The sequence below is a fragment of the Myotis yumanensis genome, unplaced genomic scaffold, assembly GCF_028538775.1.
Source record: "Myotis yumanensis isolate MYYU_CA2020_CCGP unplaced genomic scaffold, mMyoYum1.0.hap1 SCAF_10, whole genome shotgun sequence".
Taxonomy (NCBI): Eukaryota; Metazoa; Chordata; class Mammalia; order Chiroptera; family Vespertilionidae; genus Myotis; species Myotis yumanensis.
In genome coordinates, this window is record NW_027223761.1 from 286585 (window position 1) to 312393 (window position 25809).

A 25809-nucleotide genomic window follows, 5' to 3' on the forward strand; every position below is an offset into this window, starting at 1 on the left:
GACAGACGGCTCTTTCTATGTTATAAGAGAACACAGTGCGTACTGTGTAATAAATTTGAAAATCCTGACCCAACGGAATTATGGAAAATATAAATCAGAGAAATTGGATCAAGACGCACAGCCTTGCACAGCCAGGCATTCACGGAACGGCCTCCAGGAAGGCCCTGCGGGGGGGGGGGGGGGGGGGGGGGGGCCAGGACCCCACCACCAAGGCGAACCCCAGAGAGCACCCCAACACAGGCCCCCTCCCCACACTGCCTCCTGTGTGTGGACACCCCCCACATAACGCATACCCGCAGGCACACTCAGACCCCGTCCCCCGCCCGGGCCCCCTCCCCACACACTGGGCTACGTGCCGCGGTGCAGAGGCACTACGTGACCAGCACGCGCGGGGCGCAGCGAGGTAGACACACGGCGCTGTGATACGTGACAGGCCCCCGGCCTGTGCCACCACCAGGCCGTGCGCCCCGGCTTGTGTGACAAGGCAATTGAGCAGCACAGTGCTGACAGCAGGCAGACGCTGCCCCGGGGGCACCGCGGCACCCAGGAGCGGAGGCGGCTGGCCGGGGCTCCGCAGGCTCAGGGTGATGTGAGCTTCGTGGTGAAGGGCAGAGCCCTGGGGGAGCGACAGCTGGGAGCAGAGGGGGGCTGCAAAGCCACCTGGGAGTCCCTGCGAGTCGGGAGGCCCCGGGCCACGGCGGTCTGACCGCAGACGCTGACCGAGGGCCGTGCCTGGGAGCGTGTGCCGTGGAGACGAGGATGCAGAGGAAGCTGGGTCTCTAACAGGCGGGCCCCAGCCACGGTCCCCGCTCCGCAGCCCCGGGGGAACCGGAGGACGCTCATGGGGGGCAGATGCTCAGAGACGCAAAACCACGGCCGGGTGGTTCCAGGGTCAAGGACAGACTCGAACGCAAAGTAGGAAGCACTTTCGACCCCAAGGATCAGACACGCTGGGGCCGCACGGCTGGGCGGGCGGGAAACACCGGGGCCCGGGGCTCATGGCAGGAAAGGGGGGAAGGGCCCCCGGTTTTAACAAGTTCATCATCGACTGCAAAACACCAGACAATGAACCCAACACCCCAGGTTTAAAAAAAACACAACAGCAGGCCAATGACAAGGAAAAGGGGACAAAACAAAACAAAAAAACGCACAAAACTCACGGACAAGACCAACAACGTTAAAATGGGTTCTGCAAACCAGCTCACACCGCGGTAACTAGCCAGAAAGGGAAGGCGCGAGCGTTAGCGTGAAGAGGGGGCACCCCGAGACACTGCAGGGGCGAAGGAAGGCGTCGCAGGGCGCCACACGCGGCTCCAGGACAATCTCTGGCAAAACTAGATAAAATGGCCAGCTTCCCCGGGAAACGTGACTACGGTCCGACTCAAAGTGAAGGCGGAGAGAAGCCGGAACAGACTGATTTCAATTTAAAGACGCTGAACCAGCAGTTAAATATCTCCCCACCACAAAGCACTGAGGACTTTTTTAAAATCACGTCCTGACCGCGGGGTGCCTCTCGGACGCCGAGATGGCTTTGTATCAGCAAACGGACCCTGTGGCCATCCATGTAAGACACCGTAGAAAGGACGGGGGCCGGGTGATGGGATAAAGCAGAACACAGCAAAGAAAATTCCCAGCCAAGCTCCTCGGCCTCAGGAAGGCAGCTCCCAAAACCTACGGAAAACCTCTCAGGGGGGAAATGTTAGCAGATTCCCGTTGAAATCAGGAGTGAGGCAGGACTGTCCGCTTCCCAGTTCCCACCTCACGGTCACTGTTGGGGAGGAACTTTACCCGCCCAGGTTCTCGGGACGCTCTCACCATCGCGTGGACACGACTGGCCAGGCGGTGGGAGAAGCACGAGTCCGTGTGCATTCACACAGTGCCTGCTGGGCCCGGACGGGCAGGCACCTCTGAGCAACGCGCCGTGATGGCGGAGGCTGCCCCGTGACCCCCATGTGCCCCTGAAGACGCGAGGATACGGGGGGGGGCAGTTCTGGGGCAGGACACGAGGTCCCCAGGTGTGTGTCCAGCCCTCTCCTGAGCTCAGCGGCTGTGCATTTGGGCATCGGCCCGCCCTGGCCCCCGAGGGGGACCCTCCCAGGGGAGGTTTCCCTCCCAGACGTCAATGACCGCTCACCAAGGCCAACCTCACTCGGGGCTCAGAGTCTTTTTTTGTTAATATGTTTTTTTTTAATACAGTTTTATTGATTTCAGAGAGGAAGGGAGAGATAGGAATATCCATGATGAGAGTCACGGATCGGCTGCCTCCTGCACGCCCCCCACTCCCGGGGATCCAGCCCGCAACCCTGGGCATGTGCCCTGACTGGGAATCGAACCGTGACCTCCTGGTTCCTAGGTCGATGCTCAACCCCTGAGCCACGCCGGCTGGGCGAGATTCTCGCAGAACTGCTGTTCTTCAGATCTATCCACTTCAAACAGTCACTTCCCCCGAAGAGGCACATTTCTGAGTGGCCAGCTCTGCCCGCCTGCACCCGGGTGTCCCAGCCGGAGCTGTGGAACAAGAAAAAAACTTAAAACAAAACCACTCGTAGGCAAGAAAAACACACTCTTCTCTGGGCCTCTAAGGTGGGGTCCCCAGGGACATGGGAACACCCCACAGATGCGGGTGAGGGGCCGGGCGCCTGCAACAGAGATGGTGCTGGATCGGCCGTGGGGTCGAGGATGGGAAAGTGAAAGCGCTGCCCTCGTCCACGCCCCCGCCCCATCGACCCCTGGCCGTTTGAAGACCGACATCCGTAAGGAGAGCATCGGGCCTTCGGGAAAGAGAGGCCCTGCTCACAGGGACCCTCCCTGGACCAGACACAGAGCCCCAGCCCACAGAACCGAGAAGAACCGACGCCAGGAGAACACGGTTACGGACCGAGAGCTTCTCTGGGTCAGAAGACCTCGCAGCCACGTGGTGGGGGCATCCGCACGGCCCCCCCGGAGGGTCGGCCTCCGTGCCTGCAGGGGGAAGGTCAGGGGCCCGTTAGGAAAAAGGCCACCGAGCGATATTCCGGCCCCAAACCCGTGAAGACGCCGCCCGAAACGCCTGACCACGGGCCCCTCGCCACGACAAGGGGCCTGGGCTGGGCCTCGACAGTGCCCGTGGCCGGGAAGAGCCACACGCGCAAGAAAACCGTGGTGGCGGGAGCCGGCACACGGCGCCGGGGTCAGGGGGCTGTGGGCTCCCAGCCGGGCCCACGTGGCTGCTGCCCCTCACACGGTCCGAGCAGCCGCCACCTCCTGCGTGCCGTGCTCCTCCCGGGGCCTGCAGGGTTAAAACAAGGACCCGCAGCTCCCCCAGCCTCTGCCAAAATCTTGAAAGCAGGGCCCCGGGTGGTGAGCGAGCTGCTAGGACAGGGGAGCGTGCTCTCCCTGACACACCATTTCTCAGCCTGACAGTGAGTTATGGGCGCCTGGGATGTGAGGAGCACACGGCTCAGATGGATGGGCCCCTCGGGCGGGCGGGTGGGGTTCGCCCGAGCGGGCGCGGGACAGGGCTCGTCACGTCATGTTCGTAGGCCCGGCGCTGGGGGCCCGGGGCTGGGGGCTGGGGTGCAGCAGTCCCTTCCTATTCTCACCCTCCCTCCCGGAGCAGCTCGCAGTGAGCCACCGGGAAAGGGCCTTTGCTGAGGGTCAGCCCTCGCTTCTGAGCACAAAACCTGCAGAAACGAGGGAAGGCGGCGGCCAGGCGCTTCCGCTATCTGCCTGTGCGGCCCGACCGGCCGGCGCATTCCAGGCCGAGACAGGAACCCAGCAAGGACGCCTGCTTTTACCATTAGGGCTCAGGCCGGGGCTGGAAACCAGAGACAATGCGGGCGACGTGAAACGGAAATCAGACCAATAGGCCTGGGAGGAGGGGGCCGCAGCCCTTCCCGCCCGAGCGCCAGCGGAAGAGCTTTCAGAATGATGAGAGGCCGCAGGAAAGCCGCCAGACGCAGCACACATATTTCACGTCCATATCGCGGCCTGCCTCCCAGCAGGGCCCGCGCAGAGATAAAGTGGGTAACACACACTTCACTCCCAAACAAAAGCCAGCGGGGCCAGGCGCAGGGAGACACGGCACGGCCCTCCCCCTCCGGGGACCGGGCCAGCAGGAGGGACAGGACACCCGCTAATGAGAAACGTATAAACAAACGGGAGAGGAGGGAACGCACACATCCTGCTCTGGCAGGAAGTTTAGAGAATCGGCTCTTCCCGATCAATGTATAGAGCTGCCAGCTTCCCCGGCAGATTCTGATGAGATCTATCTGGGGCCAGGCTGGGGGGGCGGGAGCGGACGGATGGATGTCAGCCGCCTGGGAAGGGAGAACAGGCAGGAAGCGCGAAGACCGAGGGGAAAACCAAGAGCCCATTCAATGTGAAGGGAATGGAGAGTGGATTCGAAGGCGGGTGCTGGGGGCCCGGCACCAGGGTCAGGCCGAGCTTCTGTGCCTTTGCCCGAGGTGGTGATGCCCTCACATCTGCATTTTCCAGGGGGGCCAACGGGGGCGCAAGTGTGTGCCACAGGGCCACGGGGCCACACAGCCACTGCCCCGTGGACGCTGCTACCAGCCGGGACTCACAACCCCAACACCTCTGCTTTGGAGGCTGCACAGCTTCTCCCTGCGCCACAGTGTCCACCGGCGTGATCCCCGGGTACACAAGAATCTGGGGTGTCTCCACCAAGGACGGGGTGGTGGCGGGCTGGTTACCAAAGGCGGCTGAGGGCATCACATGTGTGTGGGGGACAAAGGCCAGGAGCGTGTCCCTCCCTCCGCAGCACATACCAGCACGTGCCGGGAGGGTGAGAGAGTTCGCCGTGGGAGAAAGCTGTCAGAAATGAAACCAGAGGAAAGAGGAGGCGGCAGATCGGCTTTCCGAGCTCACCGGCCGTGGAAGGCCACGGCGAGCTCCGTAAATTTCTCTGCTTAAAACGGTCCAGTTGCCGTACATCAAACAGTGTTCATCGCTGCTAGACGAGGTGGGGTCACGGGGGCACATTCATCCTCCGGCCGCAACACCCCACCGAGCAGCGAGCAAGACAAACCGGTGAAAACCACACAGGCCATTAGGCAGTGAGCAGCGAGGTCGCCGGGAGGCGGAGAAGGGTCGGGGCGCGTCCCACAGCTGCCCGGCTCGCTTCCTGGGGAGTGTTCGGGCCTGGGTGCAGGAAGGGGGCACGGAGGGGGAGCCCCACTGCACCCCTGAGCTGATGAGAGAGCACGGAGGTGTAGGGAGACCAGACAGGAAAGCTCCTCGGACGGAGGATCCGCGAGGAGAGGGCCGACTGACCGGCCTGTGCTCAGAGGAAACTGGCCATGGCTGGGAAGGGTCTAGCTGGCGCCTAGGGACACACTTTAAATGTGAAGACACAGCCTGCCCGGCCGGCGGGGCTCACTGGGGGAGCGTCGACCTATGAACCAGGAGGTCAGGGTTCGATTCCCGGTCAGGGCACAGGCCCGGGTTGCGGGCTCCATCCCCAGTGTGGGGCGCGCAGGAGGCAGCCGATCCATGATTCTCTCTCCTCATGGAGGGTTCCTTCTCTCTCTCCCTCTCCTTTCCTCTCTGAAATCAATACAAATACATATATTTAAAGATTAAAAATAAATACGAAGACACACGGCCCCTTCAAAATATACATGAAGCCGACAACGGTGCTCTGAGAGGAGAGAGAAACGGGGCGCAGCTCCAGTGGGGCAGAGCCCCCCGCAATGGTTAACGGGACGTGCAGGCAGAAACCGAGCGAGGACAGAGGGGGCCTCTCGGCTGCCAGCCCGCCCGCCCACCGCCCGCCCGCGAGCTCATGGAACACTCCACCAAGCACATTCCTTCCCGTGCACACGGGACGCTCACGGATACAGACCGCGTTCTGGGCCATAAAACAAGACTTAATAAGTTGAGGAGGGTTCAAGTCCCACGGATTATGTTCTTGGACCATAAGGAATTAAATTATAAATCAATAACAGAAAGATCCTTGGAAAACGCTCAAGTATTTGGAATCGAAATAACACACTTCTAAATGATCCATGAGGGGAAGGAAAGCAGAGAGGGGCCTCAGGAAGGACTCTCGCCAGAACGAGTGCGGGCGGGGGAGTGCCACGGAGGCAGTGCTGGGGCCAAGTCCACCCGCCAGCGCCGGCAGAGGGGGGAGCGAGGGGGAGCGAGGGGCCTCGGTCCCCGATCCCAGCTCCCTCCTGAAGGAACAGAGCGGGGAAATGCAAGTGAAAGCCTAAGAAAGCACCAGAAAGGCTATGAGACAGATGAAGTGGGAAACACAAAAACAATAGAAAAACTTAAAGAAAATAAAGCCAAGCCCGGCCAGCATAGCTCAGGGGTTGAGTGTCGACCTATGAACCAGGAGGTCAGGGTTCGATTCCCGGTCGGGGCACAGGCACGGGTTGCGGGCCCCATCCCCAGCGTGGGGCGTGCAGGAGGCAGCCGATCCATGATTCTCTCTCATCAATGATGTTTCTATCTTTCTCTCCCTCTCCCTTCCTCTCTGAAATTAAAGAAAAAAACAACATATTTTAAAAATAAATACATAAAAATAAAACCCAAACTTCACACACTGACAAACACACACTGACAACCCTCGAATCCATCTGATCAGAAGAGGGACAGAGAGAGAGAGCAGACGGTGCCGGCCTCAGGAGCGAGGGGGCCATCGACCCGGTGGGGCAGGCATTCAGGAGCCAGGAGGGCAGAGTGTGAGCAACCTCATGCCAGTCGGTTGGATGGGTGCGAAGGAACAGCCACATTTCGTATAAAACACCACCTAAGAAAGCTCACTCAGAAAGCAAGGGAGAACCCGAGCACACCCGTAGCTCGTGCAGGGAAAAACTTCCCACGGAAAAAGCAGCAGCCCTGGCCGTTTGCTCCGTGGTTAGCGCGCCTGCCCGAGCACCGAAGGCTCTTGGGTTCGATTCCCGGTCAAGGGCACAGACCTGGGTTGCAGGTTCGATCCCCAGCTGGGGCATGTGCAGGAGGCAACCAGTCCATGTGCCTCTCTTCACGGGGGTGTCTCTCTCTCTCTCTCTCTCTCTCTCTCTCTCCCCCTCCCTTCCAATGGAAAAAATGTCCTCAGGTAAGGATTAGAAAACATAAAACAACAACAAAAGGAACTTCCCCACAAAGAAAACTCCAGGCCTCACCGGCTTCACGGGTGGATCCTACCCACCACGTAGAGGAGGAGGAGCAATGGCAGCAATTACAGGCAGACTCTTCCCAGCGAGGGAGCGAGGGACCCCCTTACGGCTCATTCTGTGGGGCCGGCATCACCCGGACTCCAGCACCAAAGGCAGGACGAGAGAAGGAAGCTGCAGACCGGCCGCCCTCAGACGCCTGGGCGCACACATTCCAAACACAACGCTAGGCAAGGGCGCCCAGCAGCGGGTGAGCGGGTGACCCGTCCGGACCTAGCGTGGCTTCTCCCAGGGACGCAGGGCAGGTATAACGCTCAAACCATCCGAGCACCTCACCACGTTCACAAACCGAAAAAGGGAAAATCCCGTATGATCAGCTCGAGAGGCGCAGAAAGAGCCTTTGACAAAATTCAACACGCGTTCCTAAGTCACACACACACACACACACACACACACACAAAGGCTCTCGGCGAATGAGGAGCTCCCTCACTCTAACACGCGTGGAAGTGCTCTCGCTGCGAACAGGGCCAGGGCGAGGGAGTCCACCGGGCACCCACTGGAGGTGCCCGCTACCACCCACTGGAGGTGCCCGCTACCACCCACTGGAGGTGCCCGCTACCACCCACTGGAGGTGCCCGCTACTACCCACTGGAGGTGCCCGCTACCGCAATGAGACAAGAAAAAGATGGTGCGGGTGGGAGTGACTGACAACCCGCACAGCCAACCTCATGGGGCCTCCGGGCGGAGCGACGAGGACCAGAGTGAGCTCAGCAAGGTTTCTGCACACACGCTGGTCTCCGAGTGTTTCTACAAGACAGGCGTGAGCCACGGGACGGTGACCTTTAAAAACAAAACCACTTCCCAACAGTGTCCCCCCAAGAGGGATACCTGGCTAAAGGGTGTAAGGAGCTGCGCTTGGATTCGAATAAAACATTGGTGACAGAGAGAGGGGGAGCGACAGACCCGTGGGTTGGGAGGGTCAGTCCAGACTGTGAGGACGTCGGCCATCCCTCCATTTAGTCTCCAGGTTCAGTGCAACCCCACCCCAGTCAGAGTCCCAGCAGCTCTCCACGACCGAGGCCACCACTCCCGTGAACGTGCGGGGGACCCAGCGCCGTCCAAACAACCCCGAGAGAGAAGAACGAAGTTGAGCTAGCGTCCTAAGAATCAGCCCAGGATGAGGGTAACCAAAAAGAGACTGGTCTCGGTGTCAAGCGATTCCAGGAGAGCCGGAGGATAAAATAAAGGCCCGGAGATACGCTCCCACATCCGCAGGGATGACCCCTTGTCCGGGGCATCATGGGGGACGTGGACCATCCACGGGCAACACTAGAGATAGCAACGATCTGGAATCAGACCCACCCTGTAGCCAAAGATGAACTCAAAATGGATCACAGGCCCACATACGAGACGAGGACCGGACATGCGGGAGACCGCCTCGGAGCACGTGCCGGGCCAAGATCGCCCAGACGCCAGGCCGAAAGCACAGCCCCCCGGGAAAGCAAGCTGGTGCGTTACGAGGCCTCAAACATGTGTATCGCTTGCTCTTTCAATGAAAATCTAAGAGAATGGAAATCTAAGAGAATTTCATCACGAGAATGGAAATCTAAGGCACTGGGTGGAAGGAAATCTTTGCCAAGCAAACGGTTCACCAAGGCCTCTGACCCAGAAGATATAAAGTCCTCTCATAAAAGGGGGGAAACGAACAAGAACTGTACCAAAAAGCGCAGACACTTAATAATGAGAAAACAAACAACCGGGTTTTTTTCAAAAAATGGGCCAAAGAGTAGAAGTGATACCTCATTAACAAGATAAAAGACGGCAAGTGGCCATGTGAGAACTGCAGGGTGGGGGGCCCCGGGTCACCGGTCACAGGGGAAGCAGGAACTAAGATCACAGGATGCCCGGCTCTCAGGACCCTGGCGCTTGCAAGCCCAGCACACCAGGGTCCGCGGGGGGTGGGGGCCGCACCTCGCCAGCAGAAATGTGAAACGAATCAGTTGGCAATGTCTCTTTTTCTTAAAACAGTTAAACATAAACCTCCCATGTGATCTAAGTCATTCTCCTTCTAAGCATTTACCCATGAGAAAAGGAAATGTTTGTCCTTGTAAAGACTTTCACATGAATGTAAATACCGCTTTGTTTTTCATCGTCGAAAACTGGAAACAGCCCAGATGTCCATCAACAGGGAATGGATAAACAGGCTGTGGTGTGTCCGTGCCATGGCAGCCAGAGGAATGCGGCCGGCGCACGCGAGGCACAAATGAGTCCCACAATAGTTATGCCGGGGAAAGAAGCCAAACAAGAGAGCGTATATACTGTACTTCCATTTATGGAAAACTCTATAGCGTGCAGGCTGACCAGGTCACGGGCGCTGGGGAACGGGGGGGAGGAAGGGAGGGGAGGGAAGGGAGAAGGGATGGCAGAGGCCCCGGGGCCCTTCAGGGGGGAGGGCCGTGCTCACCCTCACGCTGTGGGGGAGAGGTGTGCGCGCTGGGGCTGTACGTCCAGGGGACAACACTAGAGCTGGTTTGAACAATTAAAAGGCAAAGGACCAACTGAGCAAATGTGCTGAGCAAATATGACCAGAGGGTCACGCCGTGAACACAGTGAATGCGCTTGGGAGCCCACAGGGAACGCGAACACCAGGAGAGGTTTGCCAGGGCGGCCACCACCAAGTGCCAGGACGGCGTCTTAAGCCAGAGACACTCACCGTCGGGTCCTGGCGGCCGGGGTGGGAGACCCGGGTGTCGCAGGGCTGGCTCCCGAGGCCTCTCCTGGGCCTGTGGCTGCGTCTCCATCCTGTGTCCCCACAGGGTGGTCCCCGTGTGTGTCTGCGTCTCCTCTTCGCAGAAGGACCCCAGACCTGTAAGACCAGGACCCACCGTGACCCCATTTCGGCTTTAAAGATCCCAACTCCACTACAGCCCCCTTCTGAGGTCCCGGGGTTAGGACTTCAGCAATGAGCTTGGAGGACACCATTCAGCTCATGGCATCTCCTCATTAGAGGGAAAACACGAGCAAAACACATGAATAGACGAGTCACAGGTTCAGAAAAACAAAAAAGGGCCAACACTTGTGAGCACATACGTGTCGCCGTGAAGGAGGTGCCGGGCTCACCTCCGGGTCTCCACAGGCTGCTCACCGGGGAGGACCATCGGCCCTGGTGCGCCAGGCCCTCCGGGGGCCACCGTGCCTCGGGAAGCCAGGCAGGTGTCTTCGGCCGGGGCCTGGATCCGGACAGGGATGGCACACACTCCTTCAGTCAGCATGGCCGCGACTCGGACCCATGGTACTTGCAGGTGACCCGGCTCTGGGGGCGTGGCCTGCTTGGAATGCCAAAGCCACTCTGGGGTGGTGCTGGGGAGGGGCCGCCCTGCCACCCTGGCCTGGGCTGCCCGGCCTTTGCCAGCCACACACAGGGTCGCCTGACGTCCACGGCACCTTCAGACCAGAAGGGGACCACCTCGCCCCCGAGGGAGGCGCGGAGACAGGACTGCCACCCACGGCACGGGGTCGCAGGACCGGGCCCTGCTGGCTGGCTTCCTGCCGGAGCCCCCCGGGGCCAGAAACCCAGGGAGCCCCCCCTCCGGGGGCAGGTCTGGCGGCCATGAGCACCACCGGTGTTTGTCAGGCTTCGCGGGCACCTCTCTCCTGGGGGAGCCGGCACGGAGGGGGCAGCCCCGGGCCGCGGGGCAGGAGGAAGTGAGGGCAGCTTCCCGGGGCGTCGCTGCCTCTGCTGGGACCCAACTCTGTGCTCAGAAACGCCAGGCCTCGGGGGGAGGCTCGGCTGACAGATCATCAGAGAGGCAAGGGCTGAGTGTTGAGGGGTCCACACCGTAGCAGAGCCCCCAAACCCAGCACCGCGTCCCCCACCAGCCCCGCCAGCCACCCACGACGCCGAACCCAATTTCCGGCCACATCTCCGCAAGTAACATCTCACCTTCCAGCTGGAGCAGGGCTCAGCCACACTTCGTAAACGGAGCCGGGCCTCCGGGCCTCCCCTCCCCCTGGCCCCCAGAGTGGGTTTCCTTTGTTAATCCTCAGCCGAGGACATTTTCCCATTGATTTGTAGGGAGAGGGAGGGAGGGAGGGGGAGGGGGAAGCAAACCTGCCACCCAGGCCTGTGCCCTTGACCCGGAAATGAACCTGGGACCCGTCGGTCAGCAGGCCGAGGTGCTACCCACTGAGCCGAGCCGGCGAGGGCCACGGTGGCTTTTCTGACTCGGTCCCTCCGGGAGCCCTGCTGTCCCCGCAGGCAGCAGGCTGGGGCCCAGTCCCCGGACCCTGCCCCTGGGCCCGTCCTCACTGCGCCTTCATCCTGGGCGACCCACTCGGGCCATTCCCATCAGCATGCACCCAGGGGCCTCCCTGGGGCTCCCCTGCCCCCCCAGAAGCAGCCACCAGGCCCAGCGCCTGCCCCTCTCCGGCCGCATGCCCACCCACCCGGTGCTTGCTGGGCACCCCCTGCCCTGCCCTCCCTGCCCTGCAGAGCGTGTCAGGCTGCAGGGTGCAGAGGGGGCCAGGCCCGCCTGGGGACAGGCGAGGGGGCGGCGGGGACCCCTGGCCGGCTGGGGGGGCTCAGGTGTGGAGCTCCAGGCTCAGAGCAGCCGTGCGGGGCGGGGCGCGCCCTCCGGACACCAGGGGGCGCTGTGCGGAGGCCACGGGGCCACGCGCGCGGCCTCTCTGCCCGCGGACCGGAAGCCGGCGATGGCGCGGAACGTGCTGTGAGTGGGGCGGCCCACGGGGAGGGGGTCACGGTCAAGGGGACGCGGGCCCAGGCCGGAGGGGGGGGGCCGGCAGCGCGCACCCTCGATCGCGGCCCCGAGTGCGGCCCCTCCCCCGCCCTGGCCGCCCCCCGCCCCCCAAGTGCACGCGGGGCGCCCCGGGCCCGCGCCACGAGGGCCTCGCTCGCCCGCCCGCGCGCGGACAGAGGCGCGACCGAGTGCAGCGCGCGCGGGAGGAGGGTGCGGGTCGGTCCCGCGCCCCGGCCCCGCTCTGCGCCCCCACCCCCGCCCCCCGCCCCGGGCCCAGGCGCCAGCAGTCTCCGCGGGGCGGGGGGCGGGTGCGGGCGGCGAGGGGCCGGGAGGGGCTGCTTTCCGGAGGCGCCTGGAGGCGCGGGGCCCGCGGAGGGGAGCTGCCAGCCAGGCCCGGAGGCCGGGGACGTGCAGGCGGGAAGGGAAGGGGCCGGGCGGCCCCGCTGGCGCGCACGTGCTGCCTGGCTGGCGGGGGCCCCGGAGGGGAGGCCGGGGGGGCCGGGGGGCCGGGGGCGAGGGAGAGGGAGAGGGTGGGATGGGGATGAGTCAGCCGCGGGCCCGGGCGGGAGGGCCGCTGGCGGGGAGCCAGCTCGTTGTTTGGAGCAGAGGAGAGTCAGGCGCTGCCTGAGCGATGGGAGGTCGAGGTGCTTGCGAAACGGGGAGGGGGGCGGGGTGGGCCCCCCGGGTGCGGGGCCTGCAGGAGGGTGGTCAGCGCAGGAGTTGCTCTGAGCCGGGGGCAGGGGCCTTGGTCGGGCCTGGTGCTCAGCCTGGGGGGCCTCTCCGGCCCCAGGCGAGGGTGGGGGTCTGAGCCAGGGCCCCCCCGCACTCCCACGTGACCCGGGGGCCAGCCGCTGGCCCCTGCAGTGCTGCCATTGGTCACCACGAGGGGCCCGCTGTCAGCCTGCGCTCCGGTGAGGAGTTCGGGGTCCAACAAGCAGGCCTCGCACCCTCAGACCTGCTCCCTTCCCGCCCCTGCCGGTGCCCAGCCCTGCACCAAGGCCGACCCGGTCACCCGCACACTCACCCGGCGGATGGCACCCCGCCGTTCAGTTCAGGTGTCCTGGCCCGAGCCCTGCCCTGGGGAGTCGCCCGCACCGCTCCTGCCTCAGCCAGGCCCCCCTCAGGACACCCCACCAGGCCCTCTGACCCCCTGGCCTCCTCACGCCCCCAGACTTGGGAAGCAAGAGCCAGCGTGGAATTCGGCCCCACGGAGCCCCTTGCGGTGCTGGGTGCTGCAGATGGTCCCAGGGCATGGGTGGGACCCTCCGGGAGACCCCCAGCACCCACCTTCCACCACGCTCTGCCCCTGGGCTCCCAGCCCGCCCGTGTGGCCTGGAGCCCGGGTCCATTTAGTGATGGCAGTGGGTCTCTGCCCACCCTGGGGGATTTCGGGGTGGAGGAGGCAGGGCGGGGAACTGAACACACCGTGTACCCCGAACCCCGGGTCTTCACTCTCATCCCGGAGGAGCTGGCGTCCTCCTCCCCAGGGGGTGTGCCAGGGACCCGTCCCCGCTGCGGGGCTGAGCCTGTGCCCGTGAGCTGACTCCATCCCACCTCACCCCAGCACACTGGCCGGCCACGGGGGCCCACCCCTGGGATGGCGACTGCCATGCTGGGGCCGCCTGCCTGTTTGGGGGCTGGGGCCTGTTCTCTGTGGCTCTTTCCGAAGGTTGGCCTCAGAGGTCAGCGGCCCGTGTGCGTGAGTGAAGGGGCCGTGGGGCAGTGGCCTGCAGAGAGCTGCCCCCTTCGCTTCCCGCCCCCGTTGGCCTGGTGGGCAGATGGGGGCCTGCGGGGCGTTCTGGGCCCGCGGTGGACACGCATCTCCCCCTCACAGGTACCCCCTGTACCAGCTGGGCAACCCGCAGCTCCGTGTCTTCCGCACCAACTTCTTCATCCAGCTGGTGCGGCCGGGCACAGCCCAGCCCGAGGACACGGTGCAGTTCCGGATCCCCATGGAGTGAGTCCGCAGGAACGGGCGGGCGAGGCTTCCTGCCACGCGGAAAGCCCTGCAGCAGCCCCACGAGGCTCTGCAAATGTTGACGGAGGCCTGCGTGTGCGAGGCCGAGCCTGGCCAGCCCCCTGTACCTGGGGGAGCTGGGGGCGAGCCCTGGGGGCTTCTCTCCTGCCCCTCCCGCCGAATGGAGTCACTGCTCTTCCCCAGAGGCTAGGCCTGGTCCCCAGAGCGGCTCCTCCAGGTGGCTCCTCCGGGCCTCCTGTCACCACAGCTGCAGGGTGCTGCTGGGAACGGCAGGGTGTGCCTGCCCCAGGGGTGGGCCCAGGCTTGGCTCGCGCTCCCGTGGGAGCTGGCAGGGGCAGGAGAGGCTGGGGCCCGAGTTTCAGATGTGCTCAAGGCGAAAGGGAACGGGCCTCACCCACCAAGGACAGTCACTTTCTGCAAGGGCCGGTCAGGACCTCGAGGTGGGGTGGGAGCTAGACTGGGGGAGGGGGTCCCCCCAGGGCTGGACGCTGGGCCTGCTGGGCTCCCGGCAGCCAGGGGGCACCCACAGACCGCCACTTCCCCCGGGAGCCTTCCCCTCAGCGAGGCCGCTGGGCCTCTCGTGAGCGTGGGACTGGCCAGGGGCCCGGGGCCTGGTCCCTCCGTCACCCCCATGCTGACGTGGCAGTGGGAGTGATGGGAGGGGCCCGCCGCTGGCCCTGGGGGGGTCCAGCCTAGCCACAGCGTGGCTTCTCCCTGAGGAGGCCGAGGAGGCCGTGCCCCCGTCCTCCCCGCCACCCGGCGACTCTCACCCAAAGGCCGGCTGCTGTCCACCTGCCCCGCTCACACGTCCCTGTCCTTCTTCCCCAGGATGACCAGGGTGGACCTGAGGAACTACCTGGAGCGTATTTACAGCGTGCCCGTGGCCGCCGTGCGGACCAGGGTGCAGCATGGTGGGTGCCTGGCGGGGCTGCTCCCTGGTGCACGTCTGGGGTCACCCCCCGCCCCCCTGTGCCACTGACCACCTCGCCCTTGCGGCCACTCCGTGGGTCTAGTTCTCGGCACAGGGCGCCGGGCTGACCTCCAGGGTCACACTTCTCACGGGCAGAGCTGGGTCTGGGCCTGAGCAGAGCTGGCGGCCGGCCCCACAGGCCCCTCGAGCGCTGCTGCACCCCTTCGCCTGCCCCGTTCCTTCCTGGCCCCCTTCCTCCCCGGGGACCTGAAGGCCTTCGGTCCGAGGCGAGGAGCCGGCGGGAGCCACTGTGCTGACCGAGAAGCCCTGTGCTGGGGGTTTTAGCCACGTCGGGGTTTTAGCAGAGAGGGGTCTGGCCCGCAGATTGCACGGCCGCCTGCGGGGTGTGCCCTGCCGGCACCCGTGCACCCAGTCTCTCCGGTCCGTCTCTTTAGAAAGTGGGCGCCTGGATTAGTGGGACTTAAAGTTTCGTGCTGGCAGTCAAGGGTTTCTCCCCCCGACAGGTTCCAACAGGAAGAGGGACCACAGGAACGTCAGGGTGAAGAAGCCGGACCACAAGGTGGCCTATGTGCAGCTGGTGAGTGCGTGCCTGGCGGCGGCCGGGGGCCCGGGGGGCGGGGGGCGGGGGGGCGCCGTGACCGGCAGTGACCTCTCAGGGGTGGGGGCGGCCGTGTTTGTGCAGCAGCCACTGCCCAGGGCCCAGGAAGGCCTTGAGGGGCAGGATCTCAAGGTCCACTGCCCTTCGCTCTAATCCACAAGATCCGTGAGGAGCTGGGGTTCAAAGCACAGTTAAGCTGGTGGGAGGGGCGGGGCGGGGCACTTTGGAGCTTCTCGGGGGCCACCCTTGTGGAGCCTTTGAACTTTGAACACTCTGCGGGCAGAGCAGGCCCACCCAGGCCCGGGGATTTGGGCTCTGACAGAAACCAGACCACGCCGAGCCTCAGAGCCGCGGCCCCCGGGGCCTGCACGGGGACAGCTCCCGGGCGGAAGGGAGCCCTGCCACGGGTGCCCGTCCCTGGGGGGCCCCCGGCCCAGAGCCCTCCCCGGCACGTCGGGTTGTGGGCACCTGCACAGCCCCCAGGTTCCCCCAGTGGCTCCTGCCTGGCCAGGGGGATCCGGCCACTCGAGCCTTACTGACCGAGCCCAGGGCTGTGGACAGTCACACACTCACTCCCCGTCCCTCTCCCGTGACGGCCCCAGGCCGGCCGCCTGTGCAGAGGTGCTTTCCCCGACCCCAAGGCTGCGAGGTCCCGGGCCAGCCCTGCTCGCTGGGTCCGGGAGCTGCCCCCTGTGTTTGGGGGGTGGGGGGCCTCCAGTTTGCTGTTTCTGTGTCAGAGCTCCGCGTGGAGCCGCGGCGCCGGCCGCTAGATGGCAGTAGCGTTGTGGTGAAGCCGGCCGCAGGCCTAGCTGCTCCGGGAGGCCCTCGGTGAGGGGACCCGTCCGCGTGGCAGCTTTTCTGAAAAACAGTCACAGCTGTTGTCCTGAACGGGGCCCCCGTAATTATTTGGCCTAATATTTGCCGTGCATAAAATCAGCCCGCGTGGGGGGGGCGCCGCTGGGCTCATAAAGACGCCTGTGTCCTCTGCGTCGGCTCGGCCATCCGTCTTTGTCACGGCGGCGGGTGGACGGCCCATATGTCCACATTCGCCACGAGGCCCTTCACAGGAGAGCTATGGTTACAAGTGGCTTTTGAGTCATCCGAGCCTCGCATTCTTGCCCGGGCCCCCACCCCACCCCCACTCATGAAAACTGAACTGAGCACTTAGATCTGGGGTCTGCAGCTGCCGCTCCGACGCCTTTGTGAGCCCCAGGCAGCAGCACAGGCCGCCCAACTGGGATCCCAGGGTCCCTGCCGGGCACAGCCCCTGATGCTCCAAATTACATTTGTGCAGCCCCCAGCCCACCCCAGGGCCTGCAGCGCTAGGCGCAGCCTGCAACACGCGAGGGGGGGCCGTGCCCTCCAAAGGGGTTCCTCCTCGGTCCAGTCCCCCGACTGGGTAGGGAGCCCGGATGGGGCCCCGGCCGCAGCCCCCCATCCTCACCGGCCTGTCCCTTCGGGTCCCCCTCGGGGCTTCTAAAAACAGAGCGGTTATGAAGCACACAGAGGGTCAATCAGGAAGACAAATCAAGTCACCAGATTTATTTTGAGTCGGCTGCTGGGAAAAGCCGGTCCCACCGGGTGGGCAACCCACATGTTTTCCTCCTCTGACAACCTGATAAACATCTCTGAGTCCAGCTCCAGCCAGGGCCTCGGCGGCTGACCTGCCGCGGGGCCTGCTGTTGACGCAGCGCACAGGAATGAGTGGCCCGCCGTGTGCTGCGGGTGCTGCGGGCCCTGCAGGCGCGGGTTTGCAGACAATGGCTCGGGGCTCCGGTGCCGCCCGGGCTGGTCCCCTCGCTCCATGGCCTCCCCCTGCTCTCCTGTACTTTCTGCAGTCTGGCCGCCCTCTCCTCTCTGCGGGCTGGGGGGCTTGTGAAAGGGCCAGGGAATTCTCTGGAAAGGGGGCCGCTGTCGGCACCCACATGCCGTCGCTGGTGAGAAACAGGATTCCTTTCACCGAGCCCCTGTTCTCTCCCAAGCTGTTGCAAACTGCCATCTTTGTATTTATATTTAAAATGTCATTTTGGGTTTCCCCACCTCAGAAAACCAGCAGAATCACCTCGATATATTAAACATACCCCCCTCCCCGCTCTGAGCCGTCAGCCTTGCATGTAAACTATTGCCCTTTGGTATTTTATAAAAGGGAAAAAAAGGTTTTGAAACGTGTAAGATAATCCTCCCGCGGGCTGGCTACCACCGCGCCCTCGCCACGTGACCCGAAGGCATGAACCTCACGTTCTCGGGGGGCACAGGGGCCGGGTCAGCCTGTCCTTGGCCGCCGCCCACAATCCAGATTTCTTTGCAAAACAAGGGTCTGCAAGAACCAAGCACACTTTGCTGATTTCACGACTAGAATTTCCCAGATACGGTGCCCCCCCCCCGCCCCCCACTCCCTACCTGTCTGGGGTGCCCTCTTCTCCCGCCCTTGACTAGGGACTTGGGGGCCGGCTCACTGGCACTAGGCCTGGGGGTCCGGGTGGACTTGGGGGCCGTGCGTGAGATGGGAGAGCTGGGCCGAGGCCATGCAGGCTGCTGCCCTGTGCTTCCCTTCGTGTGTGGCTTGCGTTGGGTCGCAGGGCCCTGCCGGGAGGGGTGTCCTCAGTGGGGTGAAGGCCGTCAGGGATTTTGGATGGAAAAGGTTTCAGGCAACACCGCACACGGTGGAGCCGTGTTCGCCTGAGCCTCCCTCCAGCCCCGCACCCCCAGGCGGCCCGCAGACACCTAAAGAGACTGCAATGGGGAGAGTCGCAGAGCCTCCCTGTGGGTCAGACAGAAGCAGGAGCCCCGCCGACCCGGGTGGGCAGATGGGTGGGGGGGTGGGGAGGTGGGAAGGTCCTGTCCACGGAGCCGGGGGGGGGCCCCCCGCCGCACAGGCGCCGGCCGGCTGCAGCCTCTTTCCCCCTCCGTAGGCACACGGACAGACCTTCACATTCCCAGATCTCTTCCCTGAGAAGCCGAGCCCCAAAGACGGCTCCACGGAGGACGACCTCCAGGCGGTGATGGAGGAGCAGCGGCAGAGGCAGCGCCAGGACCCCCGGCGGGGCGGCGTCCCCCAGTGGTTCGGCCTGTGACGGCCGCAGGGCGCAGCGCCTGCCGCCTAAGTAAATAAAAGCGCCTGTGCACCAAGCACCCTGGCTGGTCCCTCTGTTCCACAGGGCCTCCCGCTGGTCCCGGGCACCCCACTCCCGGCCCTCGCGCACAGCAGCCCAGTCACACGGCTAGTTGGCCCCACGGCACAGGGGCGAGGCCCGGACCCCCGTGCAGTGTGGGAAGAGCACCCAGAAACTAACTCAGCGTCCACACTGAGGAGCTGGCCTCTGGCGGGTGTGCGGGGGGGTTTCCTGCGGCAGGGGCAGGGGCTCCAGTTCCGCAGGGTGGGTGGGTCCCAGGGGGCAGGGGCTGCAAGGGGCTGGGTGTGTAGGAGACGCCACGCAGAGCCGGGCCATGGAGCTGGCGCAGGAGGCGGACACGGCTCCGGGTCTGGGAAGGGTGCTCGGCCCAGCGCCCCAGAGAGGAAGGGAGCATGGTCAGGGGTGGCCCGTCCCTGGGGGGACGACTCGGGAGGGGAGAGCCCTGCAGCCCCGCAGCCCGTGGATGTGTGTCCTGGGCCCCAGTGGCTCCTGCCCGGCTGCCTCGCTGCTGGTCTGTGAGCCTGAGCTCTGCCCGGAGCCCACGGGCAGCTGGCTGCCCCCAGCACTGGCCGCCTGGGAGCCAGGACGGAGGGCGGGGGGGGGGGGGGTCATGTCTGCGTGCAGGGTTGGTGCTGAGGGGTCGGGCCGCGAGCTGGGCAGTGAGAGAATGGGCTACGATGCCGTCCGGCCCCGTGCGGTCTGCGCCCCACTCTTCCCCTGCGGGGGCTTCAGGGGAGACAGAAGTGGGGAGCTGGCTTGGCCACCCCCCCTCCACCAGTGGGGACGCCCCCTCCTCTCCCCCACCCCCAACTACAAGCCTGCAGGGTGAAGGTCCGGGCAAGCTCTGCCTTCAGTGTTGATTTAAAGTGACGGGAGGGTCCGGAAGTGAACCGGAGACCAGGCACCGGTGTTTTCCTTAGAGAAATAACTCATGGGGCCCCAAGACCCCAACTCAAGGCTGGGAGGGGAATCTCATTCCTCACCGCTGCCTTCCAGCCCAGCCGCCCCCACAGGCTCCTCCAGGCCCTCCCTGCTGCCCAGGGAGGAGGCCCCCCAACCTCAGGGTCCTCTGGCGCCCCAGGCCAGCAGGGCCCCTGTGGGAATGCGGGGGGTGGGGGGGCGGGGGGCAGGGAATCCAGGAAACGGGCCTTCAGCTGGGGGCCTGCTGGGCCGCACCCCAGGCAGGGAGCTGGGCGCTGCCCCCTCCCCGCTCAGACCCTCCCTGCGGAGGCTGGGGAGGGAGGTCACCTCTGCCTGGAGACCGTGGGCCCTGCTTCTCTGTGACTCATTCTTCCCTTTTCTTTCGTAGCTGCCTCCCCCCTGTGCCCCCTGCATGGGGACCAGAGGAGGGCCTCCCCACCAGACCCCCATGTGGCCCACAGGCCTGTCTGCTCCGCCGAGGGCCCAGTCCTGCTGGAAGTCCTCGCAGGCACCCAACCCAGTGGGCCCGGCTCCCCTCCCCGTGAAAGCCTCCAGCTGGGGCTGGGGGCTGGGGGCTGGGGGCTGGGTGGGCAGCTCCTGGGGGAGAGGAAACGGCTGAGGCAAAGCGGAGCCCGCAGCCCAGCCCGCAGCGCTGCCCAGGCCCCGTGATGTCAAGACAGAGCAGAGCCCGCAGCCCAGCCCGCAGCCCAGGCCCCGTGATGTCAAGGCAGAGCAGAGCCCGCAGCCCAGCCCGCAGCCCAGGCCCCGTGATGTCAAGACAGAGCAGAGCCCGCAGCGCTGCCCAGGCCCCGTGATGTCAAGACAGAGCAGAGCCCGCAGCCCAGGCCCCGTGATGTCAAGGCAGAGCAGAGCCCGCAGCCCAGCCCGCAGCGCTGCCCAGTCCCCGTGACGTCTGTTGTCAGCATCTCGGTGGTGCTTACGTGGTGGGAGGGAGGGAGACCCAGGCTGCAGGGATGGGGCTGTGGGGACTGGGGCCAGCGCCTCCCGCCCTGGGGTGCCATGGGCCCACTCCTCACTCCTCAGTCTGTGATGACTGAGCTGCCGCAGGCCCGGCTCCAGGGCCGCAGACGCATCCAGGCCCCCACTGCCCCAGGCAGTCTCAGCCGCCCAGGCCTCTCGGAGCAGGAACCCACTGGCCAAGGTGTCCTCAGCCTCTGGTTCTCCTTTCAAGGCCAGCAGAGTCCTCCCTGGGCCACTTCACGTTGTCACCCCAGCTCAGCTGAGTCCCTAAGTGACTCCCTGCAGGGGATGCCCCCACCCGCCCAGCCAGCCCCTCTGCAGAGAAAGAGCCTCAAGTCCCCTGTGAGGGTGTCCACCCGTCTTCTGGCCTCCGCTTCCCACTGTCCTCTGCTCCCCACTGCCCTCCTCCCTCAGGCCCAGCCTCAAGCAGGGACCCCGGTCAGCTCCCCTCACCCCCCCCACCCCCGGCAGGTCCTAAAACAGCAGAAGCTGGAGAAATCAGGCCCCTTGGGAGTGAGCGTGTCTGGGCTCCCTTCCCCCTCCCACCGTCCAATGCGATTGTCGATTGTCCTGAGTGAATGGAGGGTGAATGGTCACCAGCGCAGCTCCCCCAGCAGAGGTGGGGTTGGGAGTGGGGTCTGGCCTGGGCGGGAGGTCCGGACAGGCAGGCAGCGAGGTGCTGGGTGGTGCCGGCACCTCTGCCACCGTCACCGTCATCACCCTCTCGAGCTGGGGGCCGGGCTCCTGCCTGGCTGGTGCAAGGCTGTGGCAGCCGTCACAGGCAGGAAGGGCAGGTGTGGGCATTCGTGTATCTTTTTTTAAAATATTTTTATTAACTTCAGAGAGGAAGGGAGAGGGAGAGAGAGAGAAGCACCCATTGGCTGCCTCTGCACACTCCACACTGGGGATCGAGCCCACAACCCGGGCACGTGCCCTGACCGGGAATCGAAACTGACCTCCGGGTTCACAGGTCAATGCTCAACCACTGAGCCACGCTGGCCGGGCTGTTTGCGTCTATTTTCAGCGGCTTTATTGAGATAGCCGCCAGAGCCTGCAGTCCCCGCGCCTTCGATTGATCGATGCCTGAGTCAGGTGGCCGTCCCCTTGATCCGTTTCAGAACATTCCCACGCTGCCCCGGCAACAACCCTGCTCCTGCCCCCTGCCCAACCCACCCGGCCCCGTCGCGACCTGCTGCCACCGCGTGGATTCAGGAGGTTCTAAGAACACGGATCACACGTGTGGCCTTGGGTGACGGGCTTCTCTCACTGCGCGGTGCCCTCCGGGCCCATCGCTTCAGGCTGACTGATTTTCTGTGGGGTGTGCACACGTTCGAGGGCCGTGTCCGCATGGGCGTGGACCACTTCCACCCCACAGGCCACGTCACCCGAAAGGTCCCACCGGGGCTGGAGCTGCCTGCCCTCCGTGGAAGGGTCTTTCCAATCCCCCAAGTCCCCGAAGGCTGCGGGGAGGTGGGGTGCCTTCTCGACAGTCCCCACTCCCGAGGGTGTCCCGAAGGGCCCATATCCACAGCGGGTCCCTGAGCGCCCACCTGGGTCAGGAGTTGGAGGGGGGCCTCCACCTGTGCGGCTGCCCTGCGTTTCCCCCCACTCCCCGGTGCCCCTCGAAGTCCTGCACCCCAGGTCCTGCTCCCCTCAGAGGACACTCAGCTCTCACCCTCAGAAACCCTCCAGTGCCCGAGTGGGGTGGCCGGGCTCCTGCAACCAACTCGAAGTCCCTTTGGAGCATAGAACCCCCCCTCTGAGCCGTGCTGGGACCCCCTCCATGCCAAACAGTGTGCTCTGCCCCTCTGCCCTGTGTGGGGGTGACCCACTGCGGGGACACCCCTCCATTCCTGCCAGCTCAGCGCTCTGCTCCCCCCGGGCTCTGGGACGCCTCTGCTTCCCGGGAAAAAGGGGCAAGAGCCTGGTCTCCATCCCAGGAACCTCTCAGATTTGCATCCAGCTCAGCCGGAGGCGCTGCACCCCACAGGGCTCAGCAGGATGCCTGTGGGGACGGGAGGGCCCCTGGCCTTGGAGGCGGCTGGCCCGGGACCCTCCCCTCGGGTCCAGCAGTGACCTGCTCAGCATCTGCGTTCACTCCTCCCAGCTGAGATCACCCGAGGCCCCCAGCCCCCCAAATCACTTCATTATTTCTTTGTAAATAGGGCTTTTCCTAGTCAAAATAATCAGCATTTTTGTGTTGCTCCCACATCTGGCTTTGATTGGCCCCAGCCTCCTGGGGTGGATGCTGCAGCCCTGACGTTATGATGAGGGGAGAGGGGCGCCTGCCTTCCTTCCCGCACAGGCGGCGTGGGGGTGGCGGTCCTGCTTTCCCCTCACAGCTGCGCTCTGCCCCCCCGCTCTGCAGGGCCCTGCTTCTGCCTCTGCAGAGTTGGGGGCTGGGGACTCCCCTTCCACAGAGCTCCCAGGAATGCACGTGGGTTCTGGGCCCTGAAGGGACTTAGGGTCAGTTGCAAAGATAGGACAGGCGCCCCACACCCTCAGCAACTGGGGGTCAGCCCAAGGCCCCCGACATGTGGTAAACATCCCAGCTCCTGCACCTCTCGCCCTGGGACGGAGCGGGCAGCTCCCTCTCGCCCTCTGGGAGCTTGGCCATTCCCTCTCATCAAGAGCTGGACACAGGAGGACTCCCTAAGTCCCCCCACCCTTCTGTGTGGAGTCTGTGTCCCCTGCAGGGAGCAGGGCCTGGAGGTCAGAGGTCAGGGAGGCTGGAGGCTGGAGACGGCTGGTCTGTCAGTTCCAACAGGAACTCCCGTCCTCCTTTCCTTCCCACATGGGCTCATGCACGTTGGTGCAACTCCATGGGCCCCCGAGAGGGTCCCTGAGGCAGCTCCCTGCTCTGCTTAGCTTGGGGGGCCCAGTGGACGGCCATGGGGGTGGAGCACAGGCCCTCTTCTCTGACCCCCTTTGCCAGCCGTCGGTCCCTTCAGCCCTGCAGGCCCGACCCCATGTCCCCATGCCCTGGGCTGTCCTCCCCCCATCCCTCCTCCAGCCCCGTGACAATCCATATGCTGCCAGGTTCAGGGGGTGGCATGAGGAGGAGAGCCCCGAGCGGCTGCTGTGGCCCCTGTGAATGCCCGGGCGCGGTCCCTGGGCAGGTGTCTGGAGCTGCCCACTGCCCCCCTGGCGGGGGAAGCTTGAAGAGACTCCTGCCTGGCCGGCCGGTGTGGCTCAGTGGTTTAGTGTCGACCTATGAACCAGGAGGTCATGGTTCGATTCCCTGTCAGGGCACAGGCCCAGGTTGCAGGCTTGACCCCCATTGTGGGGCATGCAGGAGGCAGCCAATGGGTGATTCTCTCTCATCATTGATGTTTCTCTCCCTCTCCCTTCCTCTCTGAAATCAATAAAAATAAAATTTAAAATATTTAAAACAAACAAAAAAAGAGACTCCAGAAAGTGTGATGGCCGCTGAGAGGGTCTGGGTGGCGCGTCCGGAGTGGCGGCGGGCGCTCATGGGGACCCCTGCTCCCCGCCCCTCACAGCTGCAGGCAGCCCTCCCCGCGGCTGGGGGAGGTGCCTCCCAGAAGCCTGTGCTGCAGCCCAGGGCAGGGGTGAAGCACCCCTTAAACAGAACAAGGTGCGGGCCCCATACCTCTGCTTTACGAAGTGTTTGGAATTCCGACGGCCGAGCAGCTGGATGCTCCCCGCCGGGCTCTCCCCGGGACTTTGCGGCGGCCGGGCCCTCAATAACTTTTATAAAACCCATGTCAGCCCCGCACTGTGTGGTATCTGATTTGTAGCCGTCATAACCCACGCCTGCTGCCCGGGCAGGGGCGGCGGGAGCCGGCGCTGCAGAGGCCTCGTGTCCCGCTGGTGCGTGTGCACATGTGTGCATGTGTGTGCACGTCTGTGTGCGTGTGCACGTGTGGGAGAGGGAGAGAAGGGCTCCTGCAGCTCCTTGCCCGCCCTGAGCCCCGAAGCCGTCCCCTCCACCCACACCCCACCTGGTGCCTGTCACCAAGCGGTGGCCCGACGTCCTTGCGAGACAGAGGCCTGACGGAGGGTGCACCCTCCCCCCTGGGCAACCCTGGGAAGTGGACGGAGGCTGCTGACGGGCGCTGCTGCCCAGCATGACTGCCCGGCACTGGTCCCAGGAACAGAACGGTGGGGCTGCTTTTCTCCTGCTGCTGCTTCCCCCAACGTCGGGCCTGGGCGGAGGCGGGTGACCCCAGACACTGGGGAGCAGAGAGCCCCTGGAACAGCCACGTCCTGCCCGGAACACGACCGGGAATGTCCTCTTGGGCCCCGATCCGGACGAGAGCCCCCAAGGACCCAGCTCGGGCTGCCCGCTCTGTGTGGTGTCTGGATCATGCTCCGTGCGTGGGCCGGGGGCCTGGGGTGACGGTGTCGGCTCCTGTAGGGGCTGGTGATTAAAGGCTAGATCAGATCAAAGGGCCCTGGAAACGGGTCATTAGGGAGGCCCGGCCGGGGCCGGCAGACAGGGGCACGGGGGGCTCTGCTGGGAAGCCAGCCCCGCCCCGGGACCCCCATGCTTCGGTCAGAGTCGCCCGTGGGGCCGGGCCTTGGTGGGTTCCTGCCACTGTGGCCGTCCAAGGCTGGACTGTGGTTTCGCAGCCGGAACACGGACCTCCAGCGGGCCATCGGGACCTGGGGGGTGAGGCCCTGTCTCTGGGTTAGGGTGACGGAGGCCGTCCCGGAGTCAGGGCGTCTGCTGCTGGCCTTGCAACTGTGAGGCCGTGGGCTACAGCCTTGACTGTGTTTGTTGTCTAAAGTGCAGGCATGATAAAGGCGGTCGGGGCGAGACAGGCGGGGGAGGGCGCCGAGCTCTCTGCGGCCACCCCCAGGATCCCAGTGCCAGGTGCCCGCCTTCCTAGCCACCCAGATGTGTCCCAGTGCTGGGCAAGGCCTGGGGGCTCCTGGCCATCACCATGCCCTGCCCCTGGGTGGCCTGTCACATCCTGTGGCCCTGCTGGGTGTGGCACCCAGCCCGGGGCCTGGACCAGCTTCCGCCCAGCCGCGGTGTGGCAGCGTGCGAGGCAGGGCCTCCAGATGTCGGTCCAGGGGCCCAGCGTCCACCCACATGTGACTGTCCAGGCTCGGCAGGTGGTGCTGGGTTGGACCCCACACACCCTGGAGCGATCCCCATGGTTGCTGCCCCGTGTGGCCCCTAGTCAGGCACGTCCACAGAGGTGCCGTGGAGCCTGCTGGTCTGGGCGGGAACCCTCCCTCCGCGCTGGTCCCCGAACCCTGAGGGGACAGCAGTGAGGTCAGGAGGTAGCAAGGTGGACTGAGGCTCTCGTCCCCCCTGAGCCAGCCTGTGGCATGGCTCCTCCAGGGGCTCCCTGCTCCCCAGTGTCGGTTCAGCTCAGACTCCCCCTTCAAGAGCGCCCAACATTCTGCAGG

At 64.7% G+C, this 25809-nt stretch overlaps 1 protein-coding gene across 4 annotated transcripts; it reads left to right on the plus strand.

The window, feature by feature from the left end:
• The first annotated feature begins 11750 nt into the window (after positions 1 to 11750).
• On the plus strand, positions 11751 to 18518 carry MRPL23 (mitochondrial ribosomal protein L23). Of its 4 annotated transcripts, none has more exons than XM_070427100.1 (5): positions 11751 to 11851; positions 13716 to 13838; positions 14688 to 14770; positions 15294 to 15367; positions 18301 to 18518. In XM_070427100.1, the coding sequence occupies exons 1-5, from the start codon at positions 11835 to 11837 to the stop codon at positions 18460 to 18462; spliced, it is 459 nt and encodes a 152-aa protein (XP_070283201.1). In that variant the 5' UTR covers positions 11751 to 11834; the 3' UTR covers positions 18463 to 18518. The 4 variants fall into 4 exon arrangements, with proteins under 4 accessions (XP_070283201.1, XP_070283203.1, XP_070283202.1 ...); XM_070427103.1 differs by lacking the exon at positions 11751 to 11851 and adding an exon at positions 12799 to 12936; XM_070427102.1 differs by lacking the exon at positions 13716 to 13838 and having other exon boundaries at positions 11824 to 11851.
• Positions 18519 to 25809: the final 7291 nt, after the last annotated feature.

Excerpts from the sequence above, each read along its gene's own strand:
- MRPL23 (XM_070427100.1), top strand. Across the intron at positions 13,839-14,687 it reads CAGTTCCGGATCCCCATGGA|GATGACCAGGGTGGACCTGA; the intron begins GTGAGTCCGCAG and ends CTTCTTCCCCAG. Across the intron at positions 15,368-18,300 it reads AGGTGGCCTATGTGCAGCTG|GCACACGGACAGACCTTCAC; the intron begins GTGAGTGCGTGC and ends CCCCCTCCGTAG.